This window comes from Thunnus maccoyii, chromosome 23 (genome assembly GCF_910596095.1).
Source record: "Thunnus maccoyii chromosome 23, fThuMac1.1, whole genome shotgun sequence".
NCBI lineage: Eukaryota > Metazoa > Chordata > Actinopteri > Scombriformes > Scombridae > Thunnus > Thunnus maccoyii.
The window spans coordinates 15,167,834-15,185,277 of record NC_056555.1 but is presented as its reverse complement, the minus strand read 5'-3'; the positions used below and the strand labels follow the sequence as shown (position 1 = coordinate 15,185,277).

Sequence of the window (17,444 nt, the reverse complement as noted above, 5' to 3'; positions counted from 1 at the left end):
ACTGATTTTGTCAGTCTGATACTGGAATGACTGCATTTGTGGTCATACATTTCCAGGGTCTTTGCCAACAGTCATTGCTCATTTCATTTTCCAAAACTCCACGACCTCTTTCACTGATCAGGCCCTTCTCTGTTGGGAAATACCATGGTAACCATCCTGGCAAGAGCTGACCTCAGCTATCGCAACAAACACATATGCACGATGCACAAACACACATTGCTGCTGCTGCTGAAGTTCCCCACCAGCATTGGGCGATTGGAATATCCCCCATGGCCTCGGGGCCTCACTAGTCAGAACTGAGCAGTAATCAAGGCAGACACACAGGTCGAACTTTATTATCAACCACTCGATAGCAGCTGCAGGAACAGCCACAGGTCCTCCAAAATACAGTATACAGGAAGGAGTGAGTTGAAAAATCAAAAAGATCTTTTAGAGCAGCAGATACGTCGTAGCTTCCCCTGGAGAGTCGGCTTGAAACTTCTCACAGTTGACACAAAAAAAGGATTCATTTTTCCTTTGGATGTTAAGTTGAAGTTTCAGGGCTTTTGCGGTGCCGTTGTTGTGAGCTGAAGCTGATGACCTGTCAAAGGACGTCGAAATCTCTCAGGTAGGATGCACCTTGTTCCCCCTCCTCCTTCTTTTACTTTATTGTCTTTCACCGAGTCACTTACTAAGTTGAATTTTGTCCCAGTGCTATGAGTAATACTTCCAAAACAGAATAGGCATACATCTGCCACTAGATTCAAGTAGCTGTACAAGAACAAGCACTGCTGCATTCTTTTTATTGGCCTATTTATTAGTTTGTCCTGTGACATGAGAACTGTTTTAGGACATTTAAAATGTTTTCCTCCAAGATAAATAAAGGACTTTCATTTTACGTATTAATTATTTCACATTTATTGGAATGTTTTAAATATGCAGCACGGAGCAAATTGCATTCAAATGCTTTGATTACAATATATTTTTATTGCATTATTTACAATACAATTAAAGATTTCAATAGTTACATGAAAATAACCTTTACTGTCTAGATAAACATTTATCTCATCTAAATAATCAATTAAATAATCCCCTAATCCCCTAAAAATATGTTTTTCAGTTTTTCAGGGGTGTCCCAGCTGTTAACTGGGGGGTCTGAGACCCCCAAAGACCCCCTCTATTTCACACACTGGTTTTATGGACTACCACATACCATAAAAATTTATATTTTAATCAATATCAATTCGAAATTAATCTTTTTATTAACAGTTATTGCTGTAATTGTTAAGAAAGACAAAACCGGTCTGCTAATGAAAGGCATAATAAAAAAAGAAAAAATGGCATCCAAAAAGTCCCTCTCAGGATTTACTTTGAATCTGAATGGATGACATCATCAAAGGGAATCTCTGATGTGTTTCATATTATCGCTATGCTTTTGAAGCAGATACACATAGTCACCTAGACAACAATTTGAAAGTACATTTTTTGATCATTTCACGGTAATACGCCCAATTGGAGTTGATAACTTTTTACACAATGTGGAACATAACTCATTTTACAGCAGGAGGGAATTTGTTTGATCAATATTGATCACACTACACATCACTGTGACTGTTATGAACTTATCAGTCTGACGTCTTGTAACTTTTTGCATTACACTGCATTTCCTTTTTGTATTTTGAATATGGATCATCTGTGTCCACTGCATATATACACTAAACTTGCCAATATTACTTTTTATGAACAGCATCAAAGACCAGCAGGCATAAATAATGCATATATTAAATGATGCAAAGGTTTTTCATCATGAAATATTAATATATATTGGAATAAAAACATGGTGAACACAATGAATCAGACAGAAAAAGCTCAATAAATTAAATGCAGCAGACATGGTGATGATTTAGAACATCTCGTAAATGCTGGAGAATAATACAATGAGAATGCTCAGCATGAGTGTGCTGTCAAAGCTCCTCTGTGTGAGAGTAAGCAGGGACATTTCCTTGAAAAATATCAGGGTTGAGCAGAGAACATCTGAGTTCTTTCAGGAAATGTATAAGCAAACAGTCTGTAATTAACCTTGAGCAATGGCATGAAGTGATTGTGACAGTTTCTAGGTCAATCAATATTTGCAAACAGAACAACTTCCTCCCAGTGCTTGAACTCCCTGACCGTGTGAACAGGCAATGATTGCTTTAACAATTACCATTTTTAACATTAAAAAAGGCACTCTTGCTCCAAAGCTGGTTTTATTCCTCAGAAGGATCAATTAAGGTGTGAGCAGGACAGGTAGTTGTTAATGCACATGGCAAAAAGTTATTTGGTGTTTTCATGAGGGTTGTTCCTTGTCTTTTTTGTTCTTTCTGTACCTTGGGGACTTATCATGAACTTGACTGAGGTGTGCTGGAAAGAAAGGTGCAGCAGGGGGTGTGTCAGTACTGATTAAGATGCGTAGAGCAGTGTCCCTGCTCATATCAGGCCAATGACTGCAGGTGCAGCCATGTTCTGTGCTACTTTTGTAGTTTAAGTTAGCGTTCCCACTAGGGGTGTGCAAATACAAATACGATATTCAGCAAAGCACAAATAGTGTTGTTTTTTTTTTTTTTTTTACAAATATGTGTTTCATACAAATATTTTTTAAATTATTTGTTTTCGGGAAGAAAAAAAAAACATGTCAAATACCAGTGCGCAAGTCGGTTACATCACTATCTCAGTCTCTGTCCTTTGCTCTACTGCAATGTCTATCAGCAGGTCTCAATGAGGGGAGTCACATTCACCTGCTACATGATGCACATTTCCTAATTTGGACATCACTCCCAGAGTTGGGAGTGTTCCCCACAGATAAAACTGAGCTACTGACACAAGTGAAGTGCTCCCAAGGGACTCTCCATAACCTGTTATTCCCCTTCTCCTTTCCACAAAGTTAGGTTGTAAAAAATAGGCAATAAATGAAAAGTGCAAAGCAATACTCACCTTTGAAGTTCTTCCTTACACATTACACGGTGTGCTGTCTCTGTGTTATGGGTGTATAAATAGGTAGAGGTCTGTCTGCAATGAGGCAATGAGTAAAGTTTTAGCTCAGTAGTCAGTGCAGTCATCTATGATCTGGGAGACTCCAGTTCAAGACCTGGTGTGGGGACCTCCTTTGGAAGGTAGTTTATTCATGAACACTTATTGTAACACTTTAATTTTCTAAAATTAAAAGCATAATAAAAACAAAAACAGGATTTTTAAGCCTCCTTCCACTTTTATTCAAATACAAATACAAATACAAATAATTTTGCTGCCTCAACAAATAGAGAAACAAATACAAATACTGGACCCTCTGCACATCCCTAATACCCACATGGATCCTCTGAAATCAAATATAAATATTTAACTATTTACTCCGTCTCATTTTGCATGGCTGATTTGTTAGGATATAACTATGATTTTAAGGTAATTTCACCAATTGCAACATTATTGATGTTATGCCAGTATTAAATCATAACTGCATATAAAGGCACAAACATGTTTTTAAATGCACCCTGTTTTTGGAAATACCATTCTTCTTCACAGCATTGTGAGATCTAACACTCCTCCTCGTCATGAGCCATGCAACTACATATGCCTAGCTAGCACGTAGTTCTTCTGTTTGTATTGGAGATGTTTGGAGCAAGTTTCATGACCCATACTGAAAGTTTCAAGGCTCCCATTTTCCCATTTTCACACACTTGTATGGGCACATGGATTGGTGACAGATTGGCCAGTCGCTGGCCAGTATGGTCTGCTGCCGGTCATGGGTTTAAGATAAAAGTTAACTGGCCTCACGTTACTGGTATTACATTTGATGCACCCTCATCAGTCTTCCTAATTTTTATATTTTCCATCACATATTTTTATGTGCAAGTTGTTTTGGAAGCCAACGGCCCAAGATCGTAAAAAGACTGTAACAGATCATAAAAATGCCTCATCAATAAATTGTAATTTGATTTTTGTAATTTGAGAACATCGTAAACAAACAAATTAATAAATAAATAAAAACCTCTCCCATAGAAAACTAGTCTAACACCTCTGCTACTCTCCTTCTGTCCACAGTGTTTCTGCACATTCAGTGTCAGCACATCCATCTGACTCTATCGGGTCAACTCAGTGACTCAGCAAGATTAGAGACTTTCATTTGCAATCATTACGGCCTGTGAAGACAAGGTGGCTTACTGAACCCACTGGTCTGTAGTGGTCCCACTAATGGGTAAGACTGGGCAGAGTACAGTGGATTTAAATTCCCCAACAGAGGTCAAACAAGCAGTTCCCTTTGAAGAATTGGATCACATGGCGCCCCCTGCAGAAGAAAAGAAGAAACAGGAGGAGCCACCTGACAGGGGCAGCTGGAAGGGCAAGTTTGATTTCCTGCTGTCGTGTGTGGGATATGCTATCGGCTTAGGAAATGTCTGGAGGTTCCCTTATCTGTGTGGCAAGAATGGTGGAGGTAAGTGTTTGAGTGCTATGGTGAGAATGACGGAGCCAAATTTCTTACATATACATGATTTAACTAGTTTAAAGTTAATTCTGAGAAAATACTAGAAAATTATAAGGCATTTCAGCTTAATAATGATGATCTTTTGAGTCAAAACCACAACAAATCTTTTTTTTCCTCTTACCCAACACATTGTGAGTGAGAGGAAAATACATTTTAGTGTCTTTAACAAGTTGCCCTTTTAAGAATGAGATTTATAAAAACAATAAGCCACTTTACAACACATTAACATTTACAGACACTTTTAAAAATGAATACTGAACCTTTCTCTCCGGGGAGTTCAGTAGGAAGTGTGTCTCCAGCATGTAAATTGTACAATATTTAGTTGAGAATAATAGCAGTACTGAAACAAGACTGTCCTCTAACGTTTTCATGCTAATAATAAAATGGATCTTCAGGCAGGAGCTGTGGTTTAACAAACTGGAGAAATGAATATGTCACTCTTACCACAATATTTCATTTCTTTTTCAGTCTAAAATGAGGAGACTGAATATGTTTAAATGAAATATTTAGGTTTCTAATACAGTAAAGCAAGAGCACTGTGAAATGATATTATGACCTGTCAGTATAAGCCACATCAATATGGTTACTACACTGACACATTATGACATGAAGAAATATTCTCAGCAACAGCTATTATTTGCTCATGAAACCTCCTGAAAATCCATCTCAATGTACTTCAATCAACTTTTAATGTATCAATTAGTTCCAAACATTATCTTACCAACATATTTTGTTTATCTACTTTGTGGTGATGTGTCAGGGGCCTTCTTGATCCCGTACTTTTTGACCCTGGTGTTTGCTGGGATACCTCTCTTCTTCCTGGAGACATCCCTGGGTCAGTTCACCTCAGTGGGAGGGCTTGGGGTGTGGAAGCTCATCCCAATGATGAAAGGTAAGATGTGTGGATACAAAGTGGGAGAGATTTGGAGATTAATCTGGTTTTCTTTTAAATTATTTATAGTTACATAAATAGTTTAAGTGATTTAGTGATGTGGATAAGCATTGTGAGCATCCTGACAGGACAGTATGTCACTAAGAATATGCACTAACCACTAAGATTTGATGCATCGGCATTAATTTTCTTTGGGGACCTCGTATCAGTCTGAGTTGAGACAATTCAAACTCTACCTTCAGTGATACTTGAACGGTCTCACAATGCACACATTTATTTATTTTTTTGCTCCACTTGACTTTTTGCTCAACATTTCAACTTGACATCAGGCTCTTTTCCCCCTGCAATTAAATTGCTTGTCATCTTAAAAACAACATTTAAACAAAAACCACAGGGACGCAAAGTTAACAAAGAAATGCAAAATCACAAAAGCGAGAAAAGAAAAATAGTTTTGTTGACAACTTTTTAATTGAATCTTTTACTGCTTTAGTGCTTGGTGGTAGCAATTATACTGTTGCCTCCAAGCTCAACAAGCTCAAGTCAAACACGTTTTATCTCCTGCCAGCACAGACAGCAATCGTGATAGTGAACATGCTGCTTTAACAAGTGACAGTGAAAGCCAGGGGCAAGTAAACATTAGAAATTGCAAAAATAACAATAATGAGAATGATGAAGATTATGATGAACATGCTGAGTGACAGTGTTTTATTCAAAGTTAGGCAAAATCTGCTCTTTTGTTATTGCATACATCCTCTACTTGCATATATTGCTCCTTACATTGTATTACGTGTTGTTATCTGAAAACATTGTACTATACAATGCTTCCTTCCTCAGGTGTTGGTCTGGCTGCAGTGGTGCTGTCCTTCTGGCTCAACATCTACTATATTATTATTATCGCCTGGGCACTCTACTATTTATTCAACTCCTTTGGTTCGGTATGTTACATAATCAATATTCATTATTTCAGACATTTTTTCTTAAGGAGTGTGTGTTGCTTTCCCATTTTGACCACTGACTACTAAGTCTGGCCTGTTGAAAAAGACACAGAAGATCATCAGAAACTTCAGAGGTAAAATTAAAGCTGCACAAAGCAATATTTTCATATTAACAGTGGGTCAAATGTGTAATCTGAAATGGGTTGCTTGTAGTGACAAACACATAAAATGATCACTCTTCTATGATGTTCCCCTCAGCTCTATGGAGTGTTTTAGTATCTAGTAAACATATTTGAGTCTTTTGCAGCTAAAGATATTTCCCTCAGGAGTTGAGTCTTTGGACTTAAATGAGCCTTGATAGTGAGCCTTTGAATTGTCCTATTGGACTATTCAAAGGCTCTTTTTGCTCACACATTCCTTATGTCATTTTTACTGGCCATAATTTGTCACTGTTTATAGTTTGTTGCTCTGCCTCTAAGCTCTACAGCTGCCTAAAAAGTGTGTAAAAAGTCTCTTGGGCCTTTTAAAGCTATAATATGTAACTATTCTGCATTAATATGTCTAAAAACAACTAGACCTATGTTATTATATATATTTTGTTGCGTTGTGCACTAAAATTATCCCAAATGTTTCCAAAAATGTTCAAACCCAGAGAAATCTGTAATTTTAATCGAGGCAACAGCCCGTTTCAGTTGGTGGCCTGTCAATGGCATCATACCCCCTCTACCAAAGAGTATAGGTGCACAAGATGCAGATAAATCAGCTCCTGGTAAAAACATCCTGAACAATGAACACTGAAGTAATTCTAAATGGAAGAAACTGGTTGTTTAACAATGACGACAACAACTCCCATGATCCCACGCTACTTCACAATGTCATGGGTGACATGACTCCGTATTTTGTTATTGTTTTGATTGACAGACTCCTAGTGGCAGAAATTACATATTGTGCATTTAATATTATTGTTTTACAAAATTAATTACAATGGTTGTAATTACTCATCAACCACAGAAAAAAAAACTCTTTGACATTAAATCAGAAAGGTGTTGGGTAGATAGGCATAGTCTAAATTCAAATCTCAATTGTTTACCACCTTTCCCAACCACAATGTTTTTCTTTCCCTGTCTTGGCTTTTCTCACTGCCTTTGTATTCCTCTGCGTGACCACCTGGCTCAAAGAAGCCTGGTGGCAGAAATTTAAAGACTTTACATGCATCATGCATGAGGCTCTTGTGGCGAGGAAAATGGAGGACTGGGAAGCAGGCATCAAAACTTTGAAAAAAAAAATTGTGTTCACTGCTGTTCAGTGTTTTTGTCTGAAGGCCAAAAATCATAGTTGGTTAAATGCACAAGCTTGTTTTATTTATGCATATGACTGTGTGTGCAGGAGCTGCCTTGGCAAAGCTGTGATAACCCCTGGAACACAGAAAAATGCTTTTCCAACTACAGTCTGACAGACACCACAAACCTGACCAGCGCTGTCACTGAGTTCTGGGAGTAAGTCAGTGAGATGTGTGCTTGTTCCTGTCATACGTGTGAGTGTGCAAGATGCTCTGTTTAAGAATGTCAGAAGCATTTCCTAGAAACTATTTGTGCATGTGTGTGTGTGTTCCTGTAGGCGTAACATGCACCAGATGTCCAGTGGTCTGGAGGAGCCAGGAGAGCTACGATGGCCCTTAGTGGGCACTCTGGCGCTGGCCTGGGTTCTCGTCTACTTCTCAATCTGGAAAGGAGTGGAGTGGACGGGGAAGGTCAGACTTCCTGCTCAAGTTTCTGCCTATTTTTTTCCCTCTTTATTCTTTAAACTTACTCTCTCTAGCCTCAGACTGTTTGCTACATTACACAGTCTCCTTTATCTGAGCCCTTTTCTCCTTGTCTTGAATATTAAACTTTTAATCATACAAACATCTCAGCTCAGTAGGTAGAGCTAAGTTGTTATTGTTGGCTGACTGGAAGTTTGAGTTTGAAGGATCACTTCATGATTGCACATCAAAACAGGTCATATGAGGTCTTAATTGGCTCCACAGAGCTCAAAGAACAACCTAAAATATATTTTAAATTGTTTTTTTAATTGATAGAGACATGTCTTGCTATTTATTTACCCTCTCAGATGTTGACTCTGTTTCTATCTGCTGCCATTCGGCTGTCTATACCTCATCTTTCAACATTTCAGTAAGGTGGAGAAACAGAAAATGTTCCTAAACTACAAGACGATCCCAAACTGTAAGACGAGTCAGAGATGATGGGAAAAGAGATAGATCTGCCAGGGATTTTTAAATTACAGCAAGTTGAAGCGATGTATGTGAGCAGAAACACATTTACACATTCCCTGCCAGGGATAATTGGATTTTAATGTGTGGCATCTCTGAGTGCAAGAGAGAAATGAATTCCCCCAAGGCCCTGGCCTTGACGGACATTACCAATTAAGCATCATCATTTTGCTACAAAACTGCGTGCTACATGTAAAAGGCTCTGGCGAGTTCTTCTGGCAAAGAGAAGTCATATAAATTTTTTAGCAGCTGAGAAAATTTTCACTGTGTATTGTGGCAATCAGGGTTTTGTAAGTTTGTTTTGTTTTAACTGAAAAGAAATGCTAATTTGAATACCTAAAACTAGGTTACTCTCTTTCTTTTTCAGGTGGTGTATTTCTCAGCCACCTATCCCTACTTCATGCTGTTCATCTTGTTCTTCCGAGGGGTCACTCTGCCAGGGGCCATAGATGGGATCCTCTTCTACATAACACCAGACTTCAATAAGCTCACCCGATCTGAGGTAGACAGTTTGCACACAGCAAATCAAACAAACACAGTCACAGACAAACAGACATAAACAAAGGCATGCATGTGTCTCTGTTGTCTCACAGGTGTGGCTGGACGCAGCAACTCAAATCTTCTTTTCCTATGGGCTGGGCCTGGGCTCGCTCATCGCACTGGGAAGCTACAACTCTTACAACAATGATGTGTACAAGTAGGGACAGGCAATCACAAGCTTTGTACATCCTCTTTGATGGCTGATGTGATATGGTTTTTTTTTTCTCCTTTCATCCTTAAATGTGCATCTTGATCCTCTCTCTTCAGGGACTCCATCATAGTGTGCTGCATCAACTCCTGTACCAGCATGTTTGCTGGCTTTGTCATCTTTTCCATTGTAGGCTTCATGTCCTATATCACTAAGAAACCTGTTCAGGAATTAGCAGCATCAGGTATGGTACTATTTGCATGTCATGGCAGTCAAAAATATTTTGGTATATGAAATATTATTGTGATTGTCATTACTGAAATAAGTTGTTTTTCTTCAAATTGAATTAAAACACAAACAAAAACATGTTATTAAATTGTTATTGTAATTGGTTTTAATTGGAATTTTCTAAAAGTAAAGCTTAGTAAAACTTAAGTATTGACACAATTTTGACTGTCTTTGATGGACAAAAGAGTTTCAGTGTCATTTTCTACTGGAGTTTGTTGATACTTATTGTAATATAAACTCTAAAGATACTCTATACTTTTATAAGTTGTATATTGGACCACGATTGGCTCCAAACTAGGTCTGATCATAGGTACAAGCCTTAAACTCAGATTTTCAGTGAACACAGAGAAACTTTCCACTTTCAGCAAATGAATGTGAAAACAGCCTTCTAGTGTCAAACTCTCCACATACACCGGTCTGCACAGTGAAGCTCAAACATCCAACTGAAGGAACAAGAAGAAAAACATCTTTTTGACTGGAGGGGAACTTTAAGAATTTCAATAAGTTTTAATATGGAATTTAAAAAGTGTGTCTTGTGTGTGACCTTTAGGTCCAGGTCTGGCATTTTTAGCTTATCCCCAAGCTGTCACCCAGCTTCCCATGTCCTCTCTATGGGCCATCCTATTCTTCTCCATGCTTATGATGTTAGGCTTGGACAGTCAGGTAAATATGTCTATCTAAATATAGATGTTACTATTTATTATTTTTCCCACCCAGAGTTCTTAATTGACCGTATGCTGTGGATATTAATTTAAGCTATTGTGTGTGTGTGTGTGTGTTCATTCAGTTCTGCACCGTGGAAGGCTTCATCACTGCTTTGATGGATGAGTATCCACTGCTGCTGAGAAAGAGGAAGAAGATCTTCATCCTCATTGTGTGCTTCATCTCCTTCATCATTGGCTTCTCCAACATCACACAGGTGTTGTTGTTTGCACCTCTTTTTATATTAAATTCCCTTAGATCATGCTGGGATCTAAACTGATTACAGAAGAAGAGAGAAATATGAACAAGCGTGTTCTGCAGTATGTTTGAACAAGCTATTTAATTTATATTAGTTTAAAATCACGGCACTTAACTCTGCAGGATGTGCCTGTGTATGATAAAGAGGAATCTTAAAACCCAACAAGACTATATGAACATGAACACTTGCACCATTTTTCCAACACCCACCTCCTGCATTAAACATAATGACAAAACGATCTCACAACAACCTGCGGTGTACATTCATCATGCATATTTTATTCAATAAAGAACAGAGATATTAATATTCAGCCTCTAATGCAGATATATATGTGTGCTGAAATCTTGCAGGGTGGTCTATACGTGTTTAAGCTGTTTGATTACTACTCTGCCAGTGGGATGTGTCTCCTCTACCTCGTCTTCTTCGAAACTGTTTCCATATCCTGGCTTTATGGTAGGAAATCTATTTTGTACTGTCTATGCTTAAACCAAACACTGGATACTGCAACCAAGTGAATAGAACAGCTGAAATAAGTTGAGACGATCTGGATAAAAAGTTTTCATTGTGCCAATTCACCAAATGAATCAAGCATGTAGATTTCCTATATAATGTAGCTGTCCAACAGGAAGTTACTAAACATCTATCCGCCCCACTTTCTGTGGTAAGACTCTGTCCAATCGGCTTTCCCTCTCTTTCACCCCATAAGGCTTTGTTCTTGCCATTATTATCTCCACATTAACACACACTCTCTCTCTCTTTGTCCTCCTCTCTTTATGCCACAGGAGCTGAAAGGTTTTATCAGAACATTGAGGACATGATCGGCTATCGACCATGCGGCTGGTGGAAGCTTTGTTGGATGTTTTTCACTCCGCTGATCTGCCTGGTAGGCGGGGAATGGTTATTGATTTAAACTTCATGAATTAGACCCTTCAGCTACAGTGTGATATTGTCAGTCAAACTCTAACATGTGCTTTCTTCGCCATCATGGAGATCTATGAACCCATCAGGCTACAGCTTGTGCCAATATAGGATTGATGGCATTGCTGAACTGGTTTCCACTGCCATGTGGTGATTTGTACTTCATCCTGTGGACTGTCAGGCCCTCAGGGAAATCATGGCAATGTCTTTATCTCCAGTAGTGTAGTGATAAAGAAGTGTAAATGTTAAAGGCAACTATACAGATGGAAAATTAAGGGTATGCTGCCACAATGAATACGCACAGTTTACTCCCAAAAAGCACTGATTTGATGATTTGCATGTCAAAAGAGAGCTAGACATATGGGTTAAAAATTGACTAAATTTGATTGAAACATTTTCAGTTAGTCAGTCAGTTAGTTATTTCACCAGTTGGTCCACCAGTTTAATTCAGACTGAAATATTGAGTATGAGATGGATTGCCTTGAAATTTTGTACTGAAATTCATTGTCCCCAGTGGAAGAATCCCACAGATTAATGGGATTAGTGATCCCCTGACTTTTCTTCTGGCACCGCCATGAGGTTGGCATTTGTAGTTTTGTCCCAACAACTATGGATGGTTTGCCATAAAATATTTATGTCCCACTCATGATGAATTATAATCACTTTTTTTATTCCCTGACTTTTCATCTAGTGCCATTAGCAGGTCAAAAGTTTTTGTTCAATACTTCTAAATTTAAATCAGCCTAAGCTGTAAGCCTACTGTGTTACTGTGTTAATTAGCAAATGTTAGCATGCTTGCATACTAAACTGAGATGGTGGACATGAGCATTAGCATGTTAGCATTGTCATTTTGAGGGTGTTAGCATGCTAATGGTAGCATTTAACTCAAACGTAGGTACGGCCTCACAGAGCAGCTAGCTTGCTCAAATATAGTCACTTAATGCTGTTGTTTCAACAGTGACTATATAGTTCAAAAGTTCAAAAGTGACTATATTTGAGCAAGAAGTAGGTCCTAACATTTAAATATAACAATTTAAAATCATGTACTAGCATTTACATAAGTTCCACTTTTCAACAGAATTTAGCCCAGTTTTAACATAGATGTCTTCAAACATACTGTACAATCCAAATCAGTGCTTGCAGGACTCATTCAGCAGTCTTTTATTGGTTAATTGGCCAGAGTTGGAAGTAACGTATTGACATAATTTTATATTCTAGGGGGTGTTTACCTTCAGTGCCATTGAGATGACACCTCTGAGCTTGGGGAAGTACGTGTACCCATTGTGGGGCCAAGTGATTGGCTGGTTCATGGCTTTGTCTTCCATGATACTGATCCCTGGTTACGTCATCTACATGTTCTGCACCAGCAAGGGAAGCATCAAGCAGGTACAAACCTCTTACACAACTTGCTGTTCTCTCTGTTTTAATCTTTACTCATTCTAGCTGAAGATTTGTGAACCATGGATATGTCTAAATGGAAATGGTGCATAGAGCGAAAGACTGAAAGTAAACAAAATAAATAGTGCAGGAGATGCTTGAGAGATAAGGTGCAGGAAGGCAGGATGTTCTCTCTCTGTTATTTGGACTGCAGTCATTCAGGAGGGATCAGAAACGATGAGTTTGGCTTGAGGCCAATCTCATTATCTAGGTTTTAGGTAGGAAAGTACGTTTTGAATGTGAGCACAGCCTCTGACAGGTAATACTTTGTCACTCTTTGTGTCAAAACTACAAAACTGGAGAACTGAAAATTCAGTGCCTCATTGAGAGGTTTAACAGCCTAGTTCCAAACATTCTGTGTTCTCTGCTTTTCTGTCAATTAAAAACATTTAAATTAAAGCTAAAATTATATCTTGCTCACTATTCACTTTGTTCATCTATAGTAGTAGTAGTAGTAGTAGTAGTAGTAGTAGTAGTAGTAGTAGTTAGTTAGTTAGTACTAGTAGTAGTTTTTGCTCTACCTAACTTTCAACATCTGGACTCATCTTCGAGAATATTAATCATTTAAGATTAATCTGACACTGATGTAACTCTCTTTACTTGACCAGCGTTGGCGGAGGATGACTACTTCCCAGCAGGATCAAAGGCCATCAGGGAATGAAGAATTTACACACAGAGGGAGTGTGGGCGAAGCTCCTGTCTAGCCAGGATTGCCCTGGGTCAAATAATATGACTGCCATTTCCCCCTGTCAGCCAGGACTTAGTCTACATTGGAATCTGAAACTTGGACAGATGGAATGTTGTACAGTATTTTAATATGATGTTTTCCTGCTGAAAAATCAGGAGCATAAAGGGAAAAAAATGAAGAATCTCTTTTGATATATTTAGAAGTAAAAAGAGTGAGCTCTGACCACAAATGTAATGCTTTAAATCAGCATTGAGCCTCTGTAAATTGCAGTATTCCATATGTATGACTGTTAATCTTCATCCTACTTTTAAATTTTTTTTTTAATGCAATCAATGACATTGCATGGAGACATCAAATAATCTGGTGAAACTTGATTTTAAGCATAAAACTAAAATGCATTAGATATTAATTTCTTATGGTGCAACTTAAAAAACAAACAAACAAATGATCAAATCAGCCACTGTGATATTTTTGTCCAGATAGCAGTACAGTAAATATCTTTTACCTTAAAAAATGTCTGTATATGTAAATATGTGGGTCACACTGTTATACTTGTTGTCTTTGCTGATCCAGACTGACATAAATAAAACTAAAAGAAAATATTCGTAACTGTAATGAATAATTTGATGAAAGCTGTACAGTAAATTTACCATAAATAATTTCTCGTTTAACTCAGTTTTGTGGTGATTATCAGAAACATTAGTTTTTATGGCAACACATTTGATTAAAATATTATATTAGACTGTAAATAAACTGGTACTGTGTCACTATATTATGTTTTTTAAATTAAGTAAGTGTTTTTTAAATAGAGGATGATGAGAAAGTCAGTTTGGATAATACAGTATGTGAAATGAGATGTATGAGGGATCTGCCTTACATTACTCCATGTCAATAAAAAATAAAGAAAAACTGCACCTGGTAACTCCGCTCTCCATCAGCATCTTGTGGCATCTATAGTAGTGGTATAGTGTTGAGGAGGTAAAATAATCAATTACTAATTATTTAATGACCTTCTGATATTGGAAAGAGATCATGTTTACCTCCACTGCCATTCTCTTCTTCAATTATATTTTTCTCTTTTTCTCTATGTATGTATGTATGTATGCGTGTTCCATCAGTCTTTGGAGCAATGAGCTCAGACAAAATAACTCGCCTTCATAGACACTCACACAGGTTTTAATTCAATATGTTCAATATGAAGCCCTTAACTAATGTAATTACTAAAAATCAAATATATTTGATACCCGAGTTACTTAATAAAGTGATGTGATGTATGTGATATAACTGAGCACAACTACCATGGCTTAAGGCTGAAGCTAATACGGAAGCTACTTAAAGTGCAATGCCATCAACAGCCACTAGATGCTGGCTGTAAAAAAAACTCTGGCTCCAATTGACTCTCATTCAAAAAGCATCAACTTCTCTCTAGAAATATTAAGTCAATCATTTATTTCAACAAGCCATTATGGTTTCAATCGCTAAATTCAGGCCCACTAATACATGCGCTGGGAGTCATTTAGGAAATTATTGCTTGTTAATAAGATCACAAGACTTATAGTAGCTTTGATGTCTGGCGTGTGGGTGTTGATTGACAGCTGTGGTTGACAGTTGGCTCACCTGCTTCTCTCCTCGGCTCCTGGAATTGCACTGAGTCGGACTATTGTTGCAATATTTCAGTAAGTTTAGTCTTACTTGATTACAATACCTGCCCTGTTAATCTAAGTGTTCACTGCTCAGGGTTCCCAGTAAGCTAGCGTCTTTATATACAGTCTATGGATATAATGCTTGAGGCCTTGCACTGGAACAGACTGTACGGTTTTTCCACTCAGGCAAAAGCTGGTTCATAGACCTAAAACTAATACAATAATTTATCATTCTGGAAAAAATCAAAGCCCAGGTGGAAAAAATTTTTTATCTATTAAACACGTCAAAGGCCATAGACTATGTATGCCTGTACTTTTGTGGAACAAGTTATTTTGTTTGAACTCCTTCTTGTAGAAAAACTTTATGGTGTGAAATGAAAATGTTAACTGTTACGAAACATTTTAAAAATTAGAAATATTTTCACAATAAGTCCAACTCTTTTGACTCATGGTGGAAGAGTCAAGCTATTAGATCCAAGAACCAAAGCAAACTATTGTGGTGAATAGACTGAAATCATCTTTAATAGCATGTTGATATACTGCAAAGACAGGTAGAGAGGGATTCAAAGCCAACTGAGGGAGGTGATGGTTCACATTTGTTACACTCAGTTTCCACCTGTCTTCCCCTTAATATGTCCACTTTTTATTTTATTATTATATTTTTTTTTACTAGTATGAGCAAACACAGTGTTGAAGACTCAGACAAGATCCGCATGTCATTCATGAAGCAGTGCACTGGTACGGCAGAGCCCTTTTTTCCAGTTTCTTTGTGAAAAGTTTGCCACTACTGCGCTTCTATATCATATGCTGCACTCCCAAAATGCTACATTGGTTTCCTATCTAACATAAAACCAGTGTGCCTCATGTTCATGTTTATTGCACACACAGCATGTCTATCTCCCGAAATGCTCCAACAAAACTGTGCAACCATAAACAAAGGGTAGTGAAAGACAGGAAAACAAAAATAGACACATTTTGGCAAATTAGAGGCCTCAACTTTGCCGCTGTGCATTATATTCGGAGAGGCATGGATTTGCCCAAAAATCCATTTTCTGTTTGAAAGGATGTTTGCTATTATATATATATATATATATATATATATGTATGTATATTTAGTTCCATCAAAGGCTGTCTTTTTACATACTGAACAAAAAACTGTCATCTTCATCTCCCACTAGTGTGCTCACAGCAAATTCAGTCATGCACAAAAAATACTTTTGGGAATCAAAGTTCAAGAGGCCTCCAATACACAAACAGATGTCATGCATGAGAAAGAAAAAAATCACATCTGAATGTTGATTTAAACAAATACATGTGAAGAGACTCTCTATAGCAATCATATAATCATCATCCATTGATGTCAAATAGATAAGAGTAGAACTTTTGATGTTATATGCTTGAATTTCTTTCATAACCTTCAAAAGTGTGTTTATAGCCACTAAAAAACATGAAAATAATCCTAATGGCTCTTCATTCAATTTGAAAGCACTAATTCTTCTCATGGTGTTATGAAATAATAACAAAAGCAATTACCGGGATGAACAAGAGAGAGGTCGGATTTGTTTACGGGAAAGTTTAGGATGTTACTGTCAGCAGGTCACGCACACGCATACACACACACACACACACACACACATGCGTACACACACTGATCATTTCTGCTGGCCAGCACGACACTGTTTTTTCTGCGAACCTCTTTCTTTCCACAGGGTGAAAATCGTAAGTGGAAAAGGACAGAAAGATGAGATAGAGACCTCCCTGCAGTGGCTCTGTGATTATAAATCAACAAATCAGACAGATGGGGGTCAGATAGGAGCAGAGTTAACCATACATCCATTCCACAGTACCTGGTGGGGCTTATGTTTAAAAGATGGACGCATTCAGACTGGGGCAGTCGGTGACCTATTTCAGAATGAAGGACGCATGACAGGGCAATAGCATTTGAAGGGGCTAAAGGTTGCTTGCTTGTCCTTTCCGACAACTGCTCAAATGTGGTATTTACAATCTATGCTAGGGTGAAAGAGAAAGAGATCAGATAATGCATTCTTTTGTCCCATTCTTATTTAAAGCAGGCTAGCCAACAGCACAAACAATACCATTAATGCCAGCATTTGCAATATAAGCCGTGTGCGCCGCTGTGTGTTTTATGTAGTTTTTGCCTTTTTGAAAATGTCAGACTGAAACTAAATCTGGGGAGTTGTACAGACATAAAGAGACGGTGTCTGGA

At 37.9% G+C, this 17,444-nt stretch overlaps 1 protein-coding gene across 1 annotated transcript; it reads left to right on the top strand.

The window, feature by feature from the left end:
* Nucleotides 1–4,206: 4,206 nt before the first annotated feature.
* LOC121891239 (sodium- and chloride-dependent GABA transporter 1-like) lies at nucleotides 4,207–14,403 on the top strand. The gene is made up of 14 exons (XM_042404066.1): nucleotides 4,207–4,447; nucleotides 5,259–5,390; nucleotides 6,225–6,325; nucleotides 7,712–7,821; nucleotides 7,943–8,075; nucleotides 8,962–9,096; nucleotides 9,188–9,291; nucleotides 9,402–9,526; nucleotides 10,121–10,233; nucleotides 10,358–10,489; nucleotides 10,882–10,984; nucleotides 11,314–11,414; nucleotides 12,668–12,835; nucleotides 13,495–14,403. Exons 1-14 carry the CDS (start codon nucleotides 4,207–4,209, stop codon nucleotides 13,588–13,590), a joined length of 1,794 nt encoding a protein of 597 aa, XP_042260000.1. The 3' UTR covers nucleotides 13,591–14,403.
* The last annotated feature ends 3,041 nt before the right edge of the window (nucleotides 14,404–17,444 follow it).